Here is a 20,250-nt window from a genome sequence, read left to right as displayed (position 1 = left end):
CAAATACTATCATTAGCATAGACAAAACAAACTACATCAAATTAGTAAACTTTCAATGCAAAACAGTTCAAACGAAAGCAAACAGTCGCACGATAAGCTTTAGAATTTATTAAATAAAAGCCTGTGGTATGACCTTTGGATACTGCGAACAAATAACGATGCTCTTCTGTTAACTGAGCTATTCGCCGCCAAAACATTATCATTTGCAACTAATCTCACAGAAAGAAAGAACTTGAGCTCAACCATAAACATAAGGTACGAAAATAAAGCGTATTTATCTGAAACATGTTGCTTGCATTATTTTGCATATTTCAAAATAATTCTCTCGCATATATGTATGTCAATTGGCGAAAAAGAGTTACTTGTATCATTTTCCTTTTGTTAATTATACAACTCGTGAAAGTTTGGAAGAAACAGCTGAGGATAGAATACTAGCTTAGTAGCAAGTGTTTCCATGGAGTTTTATACGCTTTTGGCTGTTTGACGGTGCGGAAATTGTTCCGTGCAGCATAGTCAAACGCACAATAGCGAAAACGCACAAAAAGCCATGGAAACGGTTTGCCTTTGACCGGCCTTGCTTCCACTGGCGGCTCGACTTGGTCTCCTACACAGTTTTCATTACATAATGTATATTGCCATAAATCCATAGAAACACGGAAAAAGTTCAATTTAGATTACGTAATCCCATTCAACTGAGAAATAAACACAATGAATTGGAAGTTGTGGTTTTCAGTGCTAGAGACGTCAGAGAAGGATTATCCGCCTGGACGAACCTGAGAGAACATTTTAACTTCGTTTACATAAAACTACTGACATTAGACCTTATCCTTAATATTCCTCTGCATATAAATACGGGAAAACAGATGAGGAGAAATATAAGGTGAATTAGGCGTCCGTACACACACAGTTGGTCCCGTATTATACTCGAAGGATCAACTCTCACACCCGTCTGAACGAATCATACGTCTGCAGCATATATTGACCAATATTTTTAATCTCGGAAGGATGATCGAAACTCGCACAAACAAGTCGACCACACATGGTGCGTTAACTAAACCGTTTCCCCAATGTCGTTATTAGCATAACAGTGTAATTTTAATATTGTGGCCACTGATTATCCGTTTCAAACATAAATCAACCCGCCATATCTTTAATTTGGACACCGGTTGGTCGACCACACGTAGCGTATTAAACCCTTCTTCCACGATTAACACAACGCCAGAGCACGGTGTCTTTTACGGTTGTAGACATGGGGCTTCTTTAAATTCGTTTTCCCAGAGCCCAATTGAATAGTGACCTATAGTCACTGAGGTCCTGAAGCTGTTCGAACATAGCAGAGTCCACCGTGTATTAAAATGAATACCTAAATGATCAGCTGAGCACGCAACTTTTATGTCTATAATTTTACACAAATTTTACACTTGCTTCCCTGAAAACAAGTAATTTTCATTTCATTCATCGAAGTGATATCAGTTAAAAACGTTAACTAAAGTTAATGTTATTGATAAGCTGCTTCGTGAGTGAGTATCAATTTAATACTCAGTCACATCAGAGACGTACCATGTTGATCGAAATAAACAAAAACCACCGTCGCATAACACGCTCTTTGAGACTGCGTACTGAGTAAAAAGCGATTAAAAGCTATTTATACATAACTTTTAATTAATATTCAGTTTATAAAAACCTTTTTTACTAACAAAAAATTTTCCTTGGCGAAAGTTAATCACTTTTGAATCCGCGATGGACCCTTTTAAATAACAATGTTTGTTTATTATTCTGATACAAACCATCCTCGGAGATCCAGGGGCAGATAGTTGGGTCAAAAGGAAGTCGAAGCGGCTAAGTTTAGCCGCTTCAACTTCTTTTTGACCAACTATCTGCCCCTGGGTCTCCAAGGATGGATAAAAACTGCCCAGTGTTTTAAAATGACTGTAACATACTTTGCCATTTTCGAACTTTTTTCCGAATAAATATAAAGTCACGGAACAAGCAGGGCCGTGGATGTCCAAAGTCCGCAATTTGAATGACTTCGTTTTGCATGTCACAATTTACAATGACGACAGTATTGGTTACCTAAATCGTACAATAACCGTGCGATAACCGATATTGCTTGCATTACGTATTTGTCGGTTAGTCACCGTGACTCAGCATATCTTGGAATATTAATAAGCATATATTTGCTTCTGGACCGATCACAAGCGTGCACGCGTCCCGCAGAACGTTCCGTGCTAACTTCAGTGAAAATGGCGAACCGTACCAAAGCTTCTGAACAACTTGACGAATATGCCAAGAGCAAAAAGGTAGGCGAGATTCACATGTTTAGACTGTGTAATTTCAAGCATTTGGTCCTCAGCGACTCGAGGTCTCGATTTTTGCGTAACGTGTTCCTGTTTTCAGTCAGCGGACACAATTGCAAAGCCACGAATGTTCAGCGCTCTGATCAGAACACTCGCGCGTGCTGTTGATTCAGTTTAGTATTTTCGAGTGAAATCTCGAAGGATTTATCGGATTTGTACTGTGGCAATCGATATGAGGAATTCAGTGAAGCTTAAACTGAAATTTTACTTTCTTTTAGTTTAGAAGAAACAAATACAAGATAGTTTGTGTTTGCCTTTCGAGGCTTGATGATCTGACATGACTTCCCATAAACGTACCCTGCGGTATTGCAAAATAAAAACAAAAATTGTAAATGAACAAAATCTCCATATATTTGAGAGCAGAAAAACATCTGCGTCGTGATCATCAAAACGTTTTAACCAGGCTAGCCAGGACAGTATGTACTCCGTATTAAGTCGTTGCACGTTTATCATTTATGAGCAATCCTGCATCAAAAGTAGCCTTAAAGAAATTTCTAAACTCAGTTTGTTACGTATTTTGAAATGTATCTTTGCATTTAATTATTATTACCACGGCGGACATTTATTGATACCAGCATATCTTGACGGATTTAGCCCAGATATTTTATCGATCTTTCGACTAACAATTCCTGCAGGAGTTTATTTACATCTGTTTTGCCAAAGTTTCAGGATTCGCCTTGCTAATTTTACCATGTTTTGCGGTGAAACAGCTTATTGCGAAATTTATGCAAACCAGTGATTTTTTACAAACTTAAGATTCCTGGATGCCACAAAAACAGTGTCACGCTATCGGATAGAAATTAGCATTTCTGGTTGAATTTGGGAAAATACGAATTTTTGAAGTCCGTGCTTTTCTGTACACATCAGAAGACGGTAAGCGTCTGGCCTATAAATTTTAAATACGTCAAGCAGGACACTACAACTGCCCAAGCATGACTCTAAAATTCCAAACCAGACTTTTCGTAGTATTAGCGGAAAACAATTTCCTGAACAGGTTGCGCAATTTAATATCTGCTTCGTTGAATAAGCGTTGAAGCTTTTGGACCACACAGCGGACTATGACGCTTTGCTAGCTGCGAACGTGGACCTATTTTTCGGCGGAGAGAAGCGACAGCCGAAAATACGTCTGCGTTCGCAGGCTAATTACGCTTTGCCGGAGGGCTCGACCAATATCTAAGTTTTTGGGACTCAGTCGGGGGAGGGGCGGGGGTGTGCTTTCCATTAAAAATATGAATCAAATTTTTTAGGACAAGCGTTGACAGAAATTTGTGGCAACTAGTTGGATTACGCGTTCACTGACCAACGGCTAGAAATTATATTTCTGCATAAAATTGTATCATGGAGAACGATTGCGGAATACCTTTGGTTTCCACGGTTCCTAACTGTGCAATATCAGCTATTTTTAGAAAGCATTCGCATTAAATAAACATTTGGAATTTTTCGAACCGACCGACAGAAAAGTTCCTTCAGATACGGTAAAAACTGGCAAGAAAATACCGAGAGAGGAGAGCGCTTTCATTGTATTTTCAAGCTATCAAGCCATGCTTTATCCAAACAACGCTACGCGAACCCTGAAACTGTGATTGAAACAAATTCTTTTAAGGTTGATTTCGGAGATATTCAAACCTGGGAAGAGATATGTCAGTAAAACGTTTTATGGAAAGTGGGCAATAATAAAATTGATTTTTAAGTTTCTATCCTTTCGTTTGTAAGTTTGCAAGAACGTTGACAGATAATTTAATACATGGAAAAATCAAGTTGATAAAGTGTCTCCTATCCCATCTGGATAAAGCTTTTATAAGTAGGACCTTTGCTCAGATATCATCAACTTAAACGTTTATAATATTCCAGAAATTGATTCGTACGAAAATTATTTGTCATCAGATTCCATACAAACACTGCACGAGGGTCTGAATCTGTCTCTTTTTAGGGGTTATCTTTAAAGGAAAATTATGAAAACTTATCAGAAAGTTCAGCTATTGTAGTTATATTACAAAGAAAACAGTTCGGTGTTTATTTAGGGATGGGTTATTTATCGAGTTACAAGTTGAGTTTGAGTTGAGATTGATTTTTCCATTTTTGACACTTTTTGGATATAAAAGTTAAGCAAATGGCAATTTGAAGTCATCTGGGAGACAGCAAAATCTTTAACATTTTCTACACGCTCGAAGTAATGTACAGCTGATTCAGGAGCTTTTAATAAATCAAATAGCGACCAGCATAACCTTTATGATGGAATATTTCATGCAGTAATTTCCCATGGATTTTATTATTCTTTTATAAATCTTTATTTTTATTTTCATTAGTTATGTGACTTTGTTTTCAATGATATAATTTTGAGATATCCCGAGTTTGATGCTCTTAATTTGTGAACAAAATAAAATATTATTTCTCTTTAATAACATTGACCCTTATATCTGTAAAAAAATATAGCTTATTTCATGTTTTTAGGCTTTTCAGAAGAGGAAACAAAGAACGTGATTGTATTTCAATGCTATTAATTACAATCACTGCTATGTACTTTTATTTATTTTTATTTATTTTTTTCACTTTTTTTTTTTTTTTTTTGTGGAATACCATCTATGTATATGGGAATGCAAATAAATTGTTGTTGATAAAAAATATATATAACAGTAACTTTCCCAGCAGTACCTGAAAGCAAAACGGGGAGCGAGGCTATCCAATTTATGTTTTTTTTCGTAGCCTAGAAATAAAAGAGCGATCGTTTTGTAATCACTGTGTAATCGATCTTGAGTTGTATGACTGCAAGTGTGAAATAATTGTGGGGATCAAGGCGCAGTATATCCACGTGCACACTCTCACAGCTTTCGCCTCTCCAGCATTTAAAATCGAAGAACTTGAAGTTTACTCTAGTACAAAATTTACCCTCTCATAACGGACCATGACAGCTCATCAGGCCCTGTTTACATGGTGGTAAGAAAGAACATCCTCCTCTAGTTTTGTTGTTGTTGTTGTTTTTTGTTTTTGTGTTTGTTTTTGTTTTTGTTGTTTTTGCCGTTTCGTTTTCATGAGAGGTAGGGTCATCCTAAATTTTGCTCGCTAGGGTAACCCTCCTCCGGAGGCCGAGGAGTTTGAGGCTCTTCTAAAGTACATCAGAGAATTCAGAAAATCAAGTTTGAGTTAAATGGTGTGGATTTTGAAGCCGATTTGTTCACCGTGTACGCTGAAGTACGCTGCAACGTGGCAATAGATTTTCGCCGAGATTTCGGCCCCTGATTTAACCTTATCATGGCCCTTTACATTCAAAGGAAGATTATCTTTTGACCCTTCAAGGAGGGTGACCCTGTCTCCAAGCAAACAGGGCCTGATCGGATTAAACGGCACTGAGACTGAATAAAGAAAGTAATGTTATTATTCAGTGAGTGACACAGGCATACTCGAAAAAAGGAAATCCAAGTATCAGTCTTTCGCAATCACACAAGGCGAAACTTGACCTGAAGTTTGACCGTTCGTGACAAAGTAAACATAGAAGCCCAATATTGTTTCATCCGGTTTCCGACGTCAATTCTTCTTTCAGCGCCGCTCTTTGTTTGTTTCTTTATAACTTACTTTTGCCAGACCGCTCCTCAATTTTGAGACCCGTGGCCCCATATGGCCTGACTGCACGCGATCAGTTAAAACTAATAAGAGCAGCTTTATTTCACTCTTCTTTGCTTTTCTACCTGGTGGTTGGTATATTGCTACAAATTAAATGTGACGTCCTTTCCAAAGGCATAGAGGGATTAAGGGGGGGGGGGGGGGATATGAGCTGAAATGCACATTGTGTTGGAAATGTAGGTTGATACATGGTAAATGATTTTACCACTCTTTCAAAAGCTGCGTCAAGGGCCTTACTGAGTTTTCACCGATTATATAAGATCAGCCGAGATCAGTTATCCAAAGTCACAAGGAAAAACGTACCTTTTTGCTCATTTTAAAGATATGAAATGTGAAACGCCAGTCTAATTAATGCGATCTTTAACCACTATGTCCCATTTGTGTAAGGCAAACAACTGTAACTCTCTCATTCAGACTCAACTCAAACTCAACTCAACCCCCCGTTAACTCGATCGTTATCCTGTCTCGTTTTTTTGTCTATCTTACATGTAGTTGTTGTTGTGGTGAATACTCTGAATATAATACTTCATATCATGCGTGACAGTACAAATATCAAGCCTTATTATGTGTCGATGGTGTAAACAGTTTGACGTACAGGGGCGTAACGGAAGGCCTTAAGCTTCCATTTCCAAAGTTTCAAGTTCCACGTTGAGCGTAAGTAGTGCAGATTTCAGGGTTTGTATACTTTGAAGATCTAACATGGCCAATAGAACAAAGGCATCTGAACAGTTGAGCGAATTTGATAGAACAAAGAAGGTATGTGAGAACATGTTAGTGGCTTTTATTAACTCAATACCTCTCAGGAGCGGCAGCGAAACGTGTGCTAGCCTACGGTTTTCCTACCCTGAGCAGCTCAAAAGATACGCATGTCACCGAAACTTAAGTGATTAAGTTCCGCTGAATTCTTGGCTATTTGATGTCAGAGCGGGATCGCCTATTTACCGAGTTACAAGTTGAGTTGAGTTTGAGTTAAGATCAGCTGATTTTCCGTTTTTGACACTTTTTTGCACTTACAAGTCAGCAGCAAATTTCGATTTGCGGCTAGTGATCGGAGAGACAGGAAAAGAGCATTTTCCACACGCTCGAAGTAATTTGCATAAGATTCACTGAAGAGCTTTCAAAATAACAGATCAAATAGCGAATAATATAACTTCTACAATAGAATGAAATATTTATAATATTTATACCTTCCCGTGCATTTTATAATCAGTTTTTTCATTTTTTTTTTTTTTTTTCATCAATTGTGTGACTGTATAAACTGATCATAATAATTTTTCCAACAGTAGCTGAAAGCAATGCGGGACTATCTCGGAATGAAACAATAATTGTTTTGTAATTACTGTACAATCCATTTACGAGTTTACAACCGCAACTGTGAAATGATTGTGGGGGAAAAAGCGCAGCAATCCTTCACTCTCAAAGCTTTCTCTTGTCAAGAGTTGATCGAAGAACTTGAAGTTTATTCGCGTACACTGTTTTTCCCTCCAACACTAGACACTACACTCTTACCTCTACGGCACGCCTTGAATAAATAAATTATGATTGGCTTAAACAAAAGTTACAGACAAAAGAATAACAAAAGTACAGTCTTTCGCAATCACACAAGACGAAGCGTGGACTTTACCATGTTCACGGATTCACCTCCCAGGCAAATTAAATGGTCTAAAATGACTTTGACAGTCATTGACAAAGTAAACACAAAAACCTAATACTATTAGGGGCATTGTGCATATGCCACATTATTGACAATCAAATCCAAGCAGCATGCAGGATGTTTATCCCATGAACCTAGTTTAATGGCCTTAGCCCCCAGAGTCTCCTGTAGCTCAGTGGTAGAGCATACGGACTAGTAATCGAGAGGTCTTAGGTTGGACTCTTGACTGATAGATGCACTCGGATTTCCTTTTTCCGAGTATGCATGTGTCACTCACTGAATAATACATCATTCTTACTACCTATCCAGTTTCCGACGTTTGTTACTCTGTTTAACTTTTCCGGACCGCTCCTCAATGTTAAGACGCATTGCCTAATTAACTGTACGCAATCTTCTAAGCAATTATGCCAGCTATATATTTAGGGGGGAGGAGCGGGTGGGAGCAAAAATGGTTTGTTTTTTATTTTTCTTAGCTTTCCTACTTAGCGGTTGGTATATTGCAACAAGATGCGACATCCTTTCGAAAGGCACGGAGAGAAGGGCGGGGGAAATGTGAGCTGTCATGCACAATGTGTTGGAAATTTACGTTGATACAAGCTAAATGCACTTTCTAAAGTTGCTTCGAAGGTTTACTGAGTTTTCACCGATTACATAAAGATCAGCCGCGAATCGTAAAACATCAGTTTAACTTTAACCTCTATTTACCATTTCTAAGTAAAGAAACTGTAACTCAAACTCAACTCAACCCCCAACTCGATCGTTAGAACTCTTTTTTCAATAAGCTCATCCTTTGACTAACAATTTAGCGACTTTTGAACCGTAATTTTGCTCCGTATGTCATATAAGACACCTACTAAGGGTGTTAAAGCAAAATGAAGTCTACAAATCTAGAAGAGGTCGTTGTTCTGTTTATTTTTATTTGGTTAGTTGTTTCTTATTGTTTTTGAAATGATGCTAATGACCCAAACCGCCCACCGTAAGATTCGGTCGTGTTTTTACATCAATCACCAAGATACATGAAGAATAAGATTGTCTCTCTTAATTGATCCACAAAAAAGTCCAAATAAACGAGCGAATTTATTGTTGCCCTTTGGAAAACGTTTCCCTTTAAAGCGGCACTGTCACAGCGATTTTGCTGTATTTGGTCACAACTTTTCAAATATTTGACACCTGTTTTGTAGCATGAAATTGCTCTTACAATATCGCGAAGAAAATATTAAAGCTTTTCTCGTAGCAAGAACAGCCATAATCAATTTTTAGCGACTTCTCTAAAATGCACACTCAGAAGAACTCGAGGAAATTGACCAATTTCTTCAAGTTGCAATTCATTACCATCCTAGCTATCCGCAGCCAAACGTAATTAATAGTAGTTTCTGTACACTCAAGTAGGGTTATTGTTAACAAAACTCAACCATTAGTTCAACGATTCTATTGAAACAAATACGTTCTTTACCTATTCATGGTGACAGTTTAATACGCCTACACCATGCCTACACTCACAATGAATTTGCATTGACCTGTCAAGTGAAACGTATCAACATGCATCAGTGTCCGTCAAGGGGATATATTGTCGATGATATTAGCGGGCAAAATGAAGCCGTTTTGTTGTGCGAATGTCACGCGTCAGGGAGCTTATGTGTGTTAAATTTTTAATACTTTCATGAAAATGTCAGAAAAGCGTTTTCTTGATTAAGGTACCTGTTTCACATGCGTAACGGACAATTAGACTCATCCATGGATCATGCGCAATGATAATCCTGCTTTGAATGGCATTGTTCAAAGTAAATGCCTGTAAATGGAAAATTCGGCTAACAACAGGATGAACGTTTTGGGCCTATGTATTTTTTGCCTTTGTTTGCTGTTGAAACTGTCTTTTAATACGAGCTTCAGTGAGCGTTTAGTTTGTGTTGTGTGTCTCGGATAAGGACGATATACTTTTAAGGTGACTTCTCGCAACATTTGTTCCTCCACACACTGTTCAAAAAGAGTAGGGGGACGTATTCCCCGGTGTGGTGGTCTATCTTTATCTCTGACTTCATCTGTCTTTCACATTCATGTGACGGTTGGGTGGGTGGGTTGGTGTGTGAGTGAGATTAAAATATGGACTGATGGTGCCTGCCAATGGTGCTTACAGTGTTGACGTCCGATCACACCCCACAGAAGAATTGTAAACCATCATAAGATACATGATATTTGCGGTATATAAATATATTACCATTACCACTAAGATGAAACGGAGTACAAATTATTTAAACTTTATTGTGCGTGGAACTCAGTAACGCTACTGACACTACCGTAGTAAGACTGGCTAGTCTGGTTTTAGGATTTTGCGGATTCACATAAAATCCAAATTAGAATCTCGTCATTTTTTAAAAGAAGCCTTTTTTTCGATGAAAGTGGATTCTGTCGGTTGGTTGTGAAAGATTCCCTCACGTCTCTGTCAGAAGAAATCAGTTTGTGTTAAAGTGCATGTCAGCAGATTTAAGGTTAATAAGAAATCATTGTAGTCCCCAGATGTCTGCACAACTGGAAATGGAGTTCCCATTGATACCAAGACGGCCACCATGACGGTGGGCCCCAAAGGACCTGTCCTGCTTCAGGACATCCAGTTTCTAGATGCAATGAGCCACTTTGACCGAGAAAGAATCCCTGAGAGAGTGGTGCACGCCAAGGGAGGTGGAGCATTTGGTTACTTTGAAGTTACTCATGACATCTCCAAGTACTGCAAGGCTAAGATCTTTGACACAATTGGAAAGAAGACTCCGTGTTTGGTTCGCTTCTCAACAGTGGGTAAGTGGATTTGGATACATCCCATACAACCATTAACATTAAATGCTATTTCCTAGGAGAAGTCTAAGTAAATCTTGAAATATGGTTGTTTCTTTGTGTGGTGTAGTGACGTATTTTTATCGGGAGTCATAAGTAAACTTGAGGCTCGACAAAAAAGCGGGTTGTTGTTGTTGTTGTTGATGATGATGATGATGATGACGACGACGATGATGATGATGATGATAATGATGATAATGATGATGACGACGATGATGATGATGATGATGATGATGATGACGACAACGACGACGACGACGACGACGATGACGACGATGACGACGATGACGATGATGATGATGATGATGATGATGATGATGACGACGACGACGATGATGATGATGATGATGATGACGACAACGACGACGACGACGACGACGATGACGATGATGATGATGATGATGACTGGATGATAATGATGTCATTGATGGCAATGATGATGCCAATGTTGATGCCAATTATGATGGTGACGATGATGACGATATGACATGCCGCACCGATATTGTGAAGCACTATAGATGTACTGTGACCTGTACTTGACAAATTTCATTGGTGTCTTTTAATGTATAGGTGGAGAGTCTGGGAGTGCTGACACAGCCCGTGATCCTCGTGGTTTTGCCATGAAGTTCTACACTGAAGAAGGAAACTGGGATCTTGTTGGAAACAACACTCCAATCTTCTTTATCAGGGACCCTATCCTTGTAAGTTTATTTATTCTGCCAGTTCAAACCCTAAATTTCCCTTTATTCAGTAGCCATTTGGGGTGATGGGTTGGATGAAAACAACACGTGTAAAAAAAACGTAAGATGCATTTTTCCAAGCAGTGGAGATGTTTTGATAGTATTCCTAAATTTATTTTTTTTGTCCTTTTCCTCTACGCAGTTTCCCAGCTTCATTCACACTCAGAAGAGGAATCCTGTCACTCATTTAAAGGTAAGTTGAAATGATTACGAACACATAACAACAGACCAGACCACGCTAAAATGAACATAATTTTAAAAAGGTACGGCGGCATATTTGACCCGAGCAATTAGGAGAATGTCTGCATCATTTGATTCACGCGAGTTTGAAGATGGATTCCGCTGCAAATATTTGAACGCCTTTCTAAAAACGAACGAGGATACTATACAATTAATCGCACGATCTTATCGTCCCATATGGCATGAACGGTTCGTGACGCTTTAATTTTCTACAAAAACTGGGAACTCTAAAATGGCGAAATTTTTAACAAATTCGCTAATATCAGGAGTCGCAAAATTGTTTATACCTTCTAATGCAACCAGCGTGGCAAAGTTGTCACGGTTTTCAATTGATACCAGGATTGCTTTTGAGTTACTCCTGCTAAATATAATAGTAATTTGGTATTATTTTTATTCCTCTGGCAAATATTTTCTTTTAAATGTAAAAGATTTGCAGTATCGCTAAGATATCATTTCAATTCGGGTGCCTGGAAACAGCCATCTCCAATTTTATTTTCAGGATCCTGATATGTTCTGGGATTTCATTACTCTGCGTCCTGAGACCACTCATCAAGTGTGCTTCCTGTTCAGTGATCGCGGTATTCCTGACGGATATCAGAACATGAACGGATATGGAAGTCACACCTTCAAACTGGTGAATGACAAAGGGGAGGCTGTCTACTGCAAGTTCCATGTCAAGGTATGGGGAAACCTGAACATGGAAGTGAAGAAAAATAAACAAATGACAGTAAAATACGTAGATATACATACAATCCTATTTTTAGACACAATGATGGTTTATAGAGTAAAGAATTGAACAATTGTCAAATACTTGTCAAATGTTCGTGGCTAGTCTGATGCGGGGTCTGACGAGTTTGCCCATAAATTCTGAAGGTCTCTGAAGAGTCTGTTGGCCGAGACGAAACGCCGCGTCAGACTAGCCACGAACATTTCACTAGTGTTTGATAATGGTTTAAACATACATGTACACCTGCTCGTGGGGTCCTGTTTTATCTAATGCTTACTATTACTAAAATTAATAAGACATTCATCTTTCAGTGATTTTTATTAAAAAGATTTAAAGTGTGACATTGTCTTCAGCTGTGTTTGTATTGACAGACTTTTAAAATCGAGTTCCTTAAAAATTCATCTTTAGTCACCTGGGAGAAAATTTTATTAAAGTTTTGGGAGTAATAGTTGGATGCTACGTTCCACAACACAGCCCCTCTATTAGCCTGCGAGTAAGCTCTCTTGGGGGTGGGGGCCAAGAGAGCGTGCTCGCAGGCTACACCCCCTATGTCTGATAGGGTTCATCATGTAATACGAATCTGATTTAGTTAAAGGAGAAGTATCACGGGGATTTTGACCTCTTAATGTGAAAATGGTGCGACGATACCTTCACTTAGTTACAAAATAATTCTATAACATCAAGGAAAAGAAATTAACTGAATTCCTGAAAGAAAAAAATTATGACCTGCTCCAGTGCATTTTGGGAACGGAAATGCGAGAACTTGAAAACAATCAGCCTAATTTTTTTCAAGTTACAGTCCACTCTAACCAACCCAGTCCAACTGTGGCCAGAGACACTCATCGATAGTCGCAGGACACTGGGGTGATAATTTACAACAAATTTGAGCAATACTTTTAGATTTCTATTGATAAGATGACGTTTTGAAGCTTTTGATACAACACCAAATTTCCGTGATATTTCCTCTCAGTAGCTTTGTTATTCCAAAGGTTAACGAAGGTCATTCTCAGAGTGCATTGAAGCCGCGGTTAATGGATTTGATTATGTGCCATTCATTGTCATGGAGAGGAGATATCTTTAAAATAATTCAATGGTTATTGTATTGTAATCTATCTAATTTACAGACCGACCAGGGTGTAAAAAATCTCCCTGCAGACAGAGCTGAGGTGTTGGCTGGTTCCGATCCAGACTACAACAACCGAATGCTTTACAATGCCATCGCCGATGGAAAACCTGTAAGTTTTCTAGTGTCAGTGCATCGGTGCTAGTGTGCCATTTGCTCTTGTTGTTGTTATTACACAAAAGTGATTCACTGAAAGTCATTATATCAAGTGGTAAAATACACAGGTTTCGCAGTTTCATTTGCTCGAGTCCCGTCCCACCCTGAATTTTTTCAGTTTTTTTTTTCTACTGGAATTGCTAAAATCACTACGAAGATTGTTTTTTCTCTGTAGGTTCTTTTCAATATTGTTATCGTTCAATATCGTTCAAGGCATGAAAGGCATACTAACAAAAACATTTTGCATTGGTTTCTTTTCAGCCATCGTGGACAATGTCTCTCCAAGTGATGACCTTTGAACAGGCTGAAAAGTCCTCGTTTAATCCTTTTGACCTTACCAAGGTAAAACTACACTGAAAGCTGCTTTTTAATATATAGTAAAATAAGTTTGAAATGAAATGTAATCTTTCCTATAGCTGTATACTTTCCCTTCTCGAATTATGGGTTCTAGTTGTTTCTTGAAACGTTCGAGGTTATGAAATTTTCAACACGTCTTTCATTTCTCTCTCCCACTACTTCTAAATTGGGGTATAATACATAAAACAATATATGTGAATACGAGCTAACAAATGACCTTCTCTTTAGCTCACCACGAGGTTTTGTATTTCAAGTGGTCAGTAAGTCGTGTGTTCACACTGTTTAATATGTTTTGTTGTCGTAATTGCAGGTTTGGCCTCATTCTGAATATCCTCTTATCTCTGTTGGTAAGATGGTGCTCGATCGTAATCCAGCCAACTACTTTGCTGAGATAGAGCAGAGCGCTTTCAACCCTGCCACCATGGTTCCTGGAATTGAAGCATCTCCGGATAAAATGCTTCAGGTAATACAAGGTCCCTCCCTTGTACCTCTACCTTTTCTCCTCACCCATCCAAATTGAAATTACTACAACTAATTCACAACGCCGTTTCCATTCAAAAGGGCGAAATCGTAAAACAAAAAAATCAATCAAACAAAATTCAATAGGAAAACGGCAACGAATTGGTCGATTGGAAGGTCTATGTAACAGAGCTGAACAGATTACTCATCAAGGGACTACGTCAGATGTTTTTAATAACACTTTGAAAAGCCAAAGGTCACACTTACACCGATGAATAGTAGTCCAGTTTAGTCGTTCTAGCAGTGCAGTAAAATTATAGGAAGTGTCTTTAACCACGGATGGCGAGAATGGATCGGTGTGGATTGGAATGTGAAACAAATGGCCACTTTCTTTAGATTGTTCCTATGTGTCGCAGAAATGTCGATAAAACTGATCGTTTTGGGTCCTTTGAGAAAATCACCTGTTATCTTTCACCTGGTAATTCTAGGAGCATTTTATGAACGTCAAAGGTATTTAGTTTCAGTTTCAGTGCTGTTTTGACCAAAATTATTTAAAATATCCACGACAAAGCCCCTTTATTAGCTTGACATCTACAATAGGCTCTTAATTGACTTGAAGCTCCAATAATATTTAGGTTATGCTAGGAAACATTGCTAGCTATACCCAAAAATATCATTTTTCCGTGTGTGAAGGTCATACGTATGTTGAAATAACTTCATTTCGGAATTTTTCTCAATTAACCATCAGAGCCTCATAACAATAAAAACACAGATTTAATTGATAATACTCCTTAGAATTTCGCAAATCTTTAAAAATTTTAAGTTGTTGTTTTAAAAAAAACTCTCTTGTTTACATGACCGGAACATATCAGTCGACATCAAGTTCAAAAATATGGAAACTAGCTGTCACGTTACAATTTTTCTAAAGCTATTTTCAAAGCTTTAATCGAGAAAAGTTCGTTTAAGTTATTTTATTTCCTTGTATTTAAGATTTTCCTTTCCCTTTATTTATTCAGGGTCGCCTGTTCTCATATCATGACACCCATCTTCACCGATTGGGAACCAACTATCTTCAGCTGCCTGTGAACTGCCCTTACAAGACCAGAGTCAATAACTACCAAAGAGATGGGCCACAAACATTTGATAATCAAAGTAAGTTTCGCTTTCGTTTATGTCCGCGATCAGTGTAGCTATGAGTGTCTACATGTTACCTAGCTGTTGCCACTATTTGATAAAAAAAGAGAGAGATCGAAACATTTTATTGACACTTTGCATGTTCCTGAAGGTTAGCTTTGTTTCAGTTGAGCTTAAAATAACGTTTACGTTCCATTCTATTTTAAGATGGCTGCCCCAACTACTACCCGAACAGTTTCAGTGGTCCTGAGGTTGACTTGAAGTATGCACCGAGTAACTTTCACGTAAGTAAAATTATCACCCAAAACTGATTTCGTGTAACAAATATTAACGTTTTCGTTGCATTTTATGTTAGGTATCTGGCGATTGCAAGCGTTACGAGTCTGCAGATGAAGATAATTTCTCTCAGGTAAAATGATTGTTTTAAACAGCTTAAATCTTTTTATAATAACAGGGACAGATTCACGAGGCCCCTTGTATCCTAATTATTGTTTCTTGACAAAAGGCTTTTGCTGAACTAACAAAAGCCTATTGTTACGAACAAACGTATGAAGGCTTCGTCAATCTGTGCCTAGCTCCTAGAGGCTCTACTTGCCCGCTTTCTTTCTGTAGCATTAATAGGCCTTTAGCCAAACAAAGGAAAAACTGAAAAAAACAATCTTTCAAATAACAAGTTTGCCTATTCAAAACAATGTTATCTCCGTTTGCGTTTGACTAAGTTTTGCTTCTCTGTTCTAATGACAGGTCACAATTTTCTGGGAGAAAGTGTTGGATAAAGAAGCGAGGGATCGCTTGGTGAACAACATCGCAGGCCATCTCAAAGATGCCAAGGAATTTCTCCAGAAACGAGCTGTAAGTAGCCCCTGTATCCCATGAATGGACAGTGGATTTGCACATAATTATCTCAAGTTGATAATCGAAATCGTTTCCTGTTACAATAAGATATAAAACACCATATTATATAAAGGCTAATTCCTAACACCTATCCTTGCGGGAAATAAGACTGAGCTGGTCTCATCAGTGGTGTGATATGGGTTGTTTTGACTCTATATTAGGAGTGAGTATAAATTAACCTGAAGTTTAACTGTAAATCAAACACTATAAAGGCAACTAGAAACGCAGTTCTGAACACCTTAGAACGACGTTAGAATTGTAATTGAGGTTATCTCAACGTAAAAAGTCCAAAGAGTTGACTCTGGGACTAGATCGAGGCAACCTGGAAAAATGGTATTAAAGGTTACCAAATCTGAAATGACGCCACAGTCAACGTATTGACCGCAGCAGAGAGACCTGTTTAATGAGCCATTCCTGTTCTGAGTGGTCGAAACTTTGCGAACGTGAATCGTCACCAGCGGCTATTACGCACACGCTAGGAGGACCTAGCTATGCTTGAGCTCGCTCTACTTGCTTGACGCCACGGTCAACGTATTGACCGCAGCAGAGAGACCTGTTTAATGAGCCATTCCTGTTCTGAGTGGTCGAAACTTTGCGAACGTGAATTGTCACCAGCGGCTATTACGCACACGCTAGGAGGACCTAGCTATGCTTGAGCTCGCTCTACTTGCTAAAAACCTTGCATGAGTTAAAAAAAAAATTGTAAATTTATAATTCGAAATTAATTTTTTATTATCATTTTTATTTTCAGGTGGAGAACTTCAGCAAAGTGCATGCTGACTTTGGTAACAAACTGACTAAGGCATTGGCCCAATACAAAATAGTAAGTTTTAAATTAGCGAAAACAACATCAATAGAAAACGAAGATACACAATTCATCAACCTCAATATACCTGTAGGAACGGTAACCTTACAGAGTGCTAGTTGTAATATTTCATCCCCTAATCTCAATTTTCTCTTAATTGCCTTTGTAGCGTTTAAATGTCTAATATGTTTTTGTTTTTATTATTTCTACAGTAAATTGCCACGAACGTCCCACGGCTCATTTGAAAGCGGCGTGAACTGCTTCTCCACAAGTGACAAGTGTGAACTTGGTTGACTGAATTAGCGTGAAGTTATTTTTTAAGTCCTTTTAAGGCGACTTGTATGCAAAACGTATTAATCAGCACACGTAGTGAGACCAATAGATAATTATACAATACTAATAATAAGTAAAAATTAAGCTCATGTCACCTTAACCTTTAACAGGGGGTAAATAAATTGAGTTGTGTTCTGGTATTATTCTTCTACTGTTTTAGACATTAACGGGATAATTAAAATGTTAAAATGGTTAATATCCAATAAACTTGCACAATTTGGTTAAGTTTGTGGGTGATCTATCTACTGTGGGCTTAAGCTCTTGACCTCATATATTCCCGTTTATTCCTCCTGGCCCAGCCGTGTGGTACTGGGCCCAGATGTTCGAAGCCCTGTTTAGTTAACCCTGGGTTAACGAGAACTTTAATTCAACTTTAATTAAAAATTAATAAAGATTCTTCCATAAGAATTTTGTCCATTAGTTTTGAATTAGACTTTTCTTTACCATTCGATTGAAATAAGCTGTTAACAACATTTGTAACGAGCGAGATGATGAAATAAATCCTCGGTTAAGTTTTAACCGGAGATTGGCGTTGATCGCCATTCGAACAACCGGGTCCTGAACAAATCCGACAGCTCCCAGTTCTCCAAGGAAAACAGGCGTATTTACAAGAAACATAATAGTCCCCAGTCGCTTGTTATTTATCGGCTCCTGAAGAATAACTGACTTCCCAGTGTGAACACAACAAACTTCTTATTGACCAAGCGTGACGGACAGGTTTTGATCAGCGTGTCTCCCATGCTCACATGTTAACAAAGGAAGGAATGAGGACATCGTTAAACTGACGAAATGCTTTTTATTTGCGGCAAAATGAAATATTTTTTATCGCTGAGGTGCAAGGAACAGTAAACTATTCCACACTGCGTCCATTGTCGCACCGCAATAAGATTGGGGATAGATTTGGCGATCCAACAACGGTCACAGTGTGAGACTGAAGGGTGGGTGGGTGGGGTAATCAAATCTAGCATTGAATCACCGGGCCTCCCCGCAAGCACCAAACGTCTCGTACCTGCACGATCCCCACACCGCACGGCAGTTGAGCCAAAGTGATAATTTATTAATGTGCACTGATTTTATATGCGTTGCTTTATTGTATACAGTGTGAAAAGTCCACCAAGTGAAAGAAGAGTAGATTGCTAATTTACACGAAGCCCTCCAAATTTAAAATGTATCCCAAGCATAGAATTTGGCCCCAATTAGTAGTTTCAATCACATGGGCCAAAAACGTTTCAGTTTGTAGGCCGATTTATTTTGCATTCTTGTTGGTGAAGCGCTGAGTAAAAATCGGCCTGATTAAAAAATTTGTGGCACTGCCACAAGTTCTTGTAAATCAGTGCAAATGAATGTTGTGCCGCTAGCACTGTAAGGACACAAATGATCGATGGATCCGAGAATCAACTCTGCAGTGTATGACGCTCAGGGGGAAATTCATGGTTTCACTTTAGCTCTTTAGCATACACTGCAGACTTAATTCTCGGATTCATGTTATAAATCGGACCGGTTTTCGTCTCCTCGCTCAATTACTTTGTCAACTTGAGCCCAATCGGCTCGATTCAGATCGGTAAGCGAAAAAATGGCCCAGTGTTCAACATTTGATCAACACAAGGTACAAATATTGAGCAATGTACGTTTACCAGGCTGTTCAATATTGTTTAGTGTGTTAAATGTTGTTGAACAAGCACCTCTTGTTGAATACTATTTTAATGTGTTAAACGGCCAAAGAAAATATCTGATGTAACTGATTAGTCGAGTGCGAGTAGGCTTTCAGTAACTCACTCTGAAGGTCCATAAACAGGACATTTATGATGCAACAAATGTTTAAAAATCTTGTATCGTTTCTTCAGTGGTTTGCCTAAGGGACGTCACATGTTTAAGTTAATAAACCGCTTGTTCTTTGTTAAAACTACGAGGCTATTTCGCCTATTCTCACAGTATAGTAAACTGAAATAACACATTGGTTATGTTGCTTCCTTATCGGTTGAAGCACTGTTTTACGAATCACTATGCCCGGCTCTCCGGCAATTAATCATAGAAATGCGTTCAACATGTCCAATTTGCTAACAGCTAAGCATAGCTAGCGAACTGAATTGAAGTGAAGTGATTAGAACTTTCTGCTGTACGAATGAAGATTGAAAGATTCTAAAAATCATGGGCATGTCAGGTCACGTCACGGTAATATAAAATTTGATGCCAATAAGATCACGAGAAACCATTGACACTGCTTTAAAGAGCACCTTAAAATTAACAGAAAGGCCAAGTTTGAGAGTCTTTGTCTCTTAAATTACCAAAGATGCAGTTTCGTTTAGTCTGAGTATTTTGTAGACGTTTGTTTGGTAACGTGCATGTTTTGCCCGTCTTCATTAAGGACGGTGCCTACTTTTGTTACTGCGCAAACGTTCTGCGCATCTTGAGATACTCGGGTTTCCGGTATGGGTGGTGCCTACTAACACAGGGATATTTTTGCGCGGTTTAAAACTGTGCGGAGAAAGCAGAACTTAGCAAGTCCTCTTGGTATCCAAAAAGAAAATTGGGGGTCACCGTGCATTTTTCAGAGATAAAAAAAAAGCCATACGTTGCTTTGTATTTTACTGTTTTTTAGAATAATTGCTACTCTCCAAAAAATGAGTGGTTACTTCCAATTTTCTTTTTGGGTTTCAATAGCCCTTGGTAAGATCTGCTTTTCCCGGCATAGTCATAAACAACACCAAAATACCTCTTTATTAGTAGTCAGCGTCCTTAAAGGGGCACTGTCACGTAGATTTTGCTGTATATTGGTTAAAAGTGCCCACATATTTGACACAGAACCTCTTTTCTAACATGAAATTGC

General features: G+C 38.5%; 1 protein-coding gene and 1 long non-coding RNA gene across 5 annotated transcripts in view; one reads left to right on the top strand and one right to left on the bottom strand.

Annotated features, from left to right (window-relative positions):
* LOC146474832 (uncharacterized) overlaps positions 1 to 20,250 on the bottom strand; it is a 265,330-nt gene that overhangs the window by 181,507 nt on the left and 63,573 nt on the right. The gene's annotated exons all lie outside the window — the stretch shown is intronic.
* LOC146474827 (catalase-like) overlaps positions 2,053 to 20,250 on the top strand; it is a 164,635-nt gene continuing 146,437 nt past the window's right edge. The window contains exons 1-14 of one of the 3 annotated variants that reach the window (XM_085116596.1): positions 2,053 to 2,300; positions 10,137 to 10,419; positions 11,026 to 11,156; positions 11,338 to 11,388; positions 11,935 to 12,114; positions 13,287 to 13,397; positions 13,703 to 13,783; positions 14,109 to 14,261; positions 15,274 to 15,409; positions 15,599 to 15,675; positions 15,747 to 15,800; positions 16,136 to 16,243; positions 17,037 to 17,108; positions 17,303 to 17,648. In XM_085116596.1, coding sequence (XP_084972722.1) covers positions 2,244 to 2,300; positions 10,137 to 10,419; positions 11,026 to 11,156; positions 11,338 to 11,388; positions 11,935 to 12,114; positions 13,287 to 13,397; positions 13,703 to 13,783; positions 14,109 to 14,261; positions 15,274 to 15,409; positions 15,599 to 15,675; positions 15,747 to 15,800; positions 16,136 to 16,243; positions 17,037 to 17,108; positions 17,303 to 17,305 — 1,497 coding nt within the window. In that variant the 5' untranslated portion in view covers positions 2,053 to 2,243 and the 3' untranslated portion in view covers positions 17,306 to 17,648. Of the gene's footprint in view, positions 2,301 to 6,567; positions 6,732 to 10,136; positions 10,420 to 11,025; positions 11,157 to 11,337; positions 11,389 to 11,934; positions 12,115 to 13,286; positions 13,398 to 13,702; positions 13,784 to 14,108; positions 14,262 to 15,273; positions 15,410 to 15,598; positions 15,676 to 15,746; positions 15,801 to 16,135; positions 16,244 to 17,036; positions 17,109 to 17,302; positions 17,649 to 20,250 lie in introns of those variants that run through there. The other 2 variants (XM_085116597.1, XM_085116598.1) reach the window with 2 other exon arrangements.

This window comes from Pavona decussata, unplaced genomic scaffold, assembly GCF_977016875.1.
Source record: "Pavona decussata unplaced genomic scaffold, jaPavDecu1.1 SCAFFOLD_87, whole genome shotgun sequence".
Classification (NCBI taxonomy): Eukaryota; Metazoa; Cnidaria; class Anthozoa; order Scleractinia; family Agariciidae; genus Pavona; species Pavona decussata.
The sequence above is the reverse complement of the archived record's forward strand: the minus strand, read 5'-3'. Positions and strand labels throughout refer to the sequence as shown.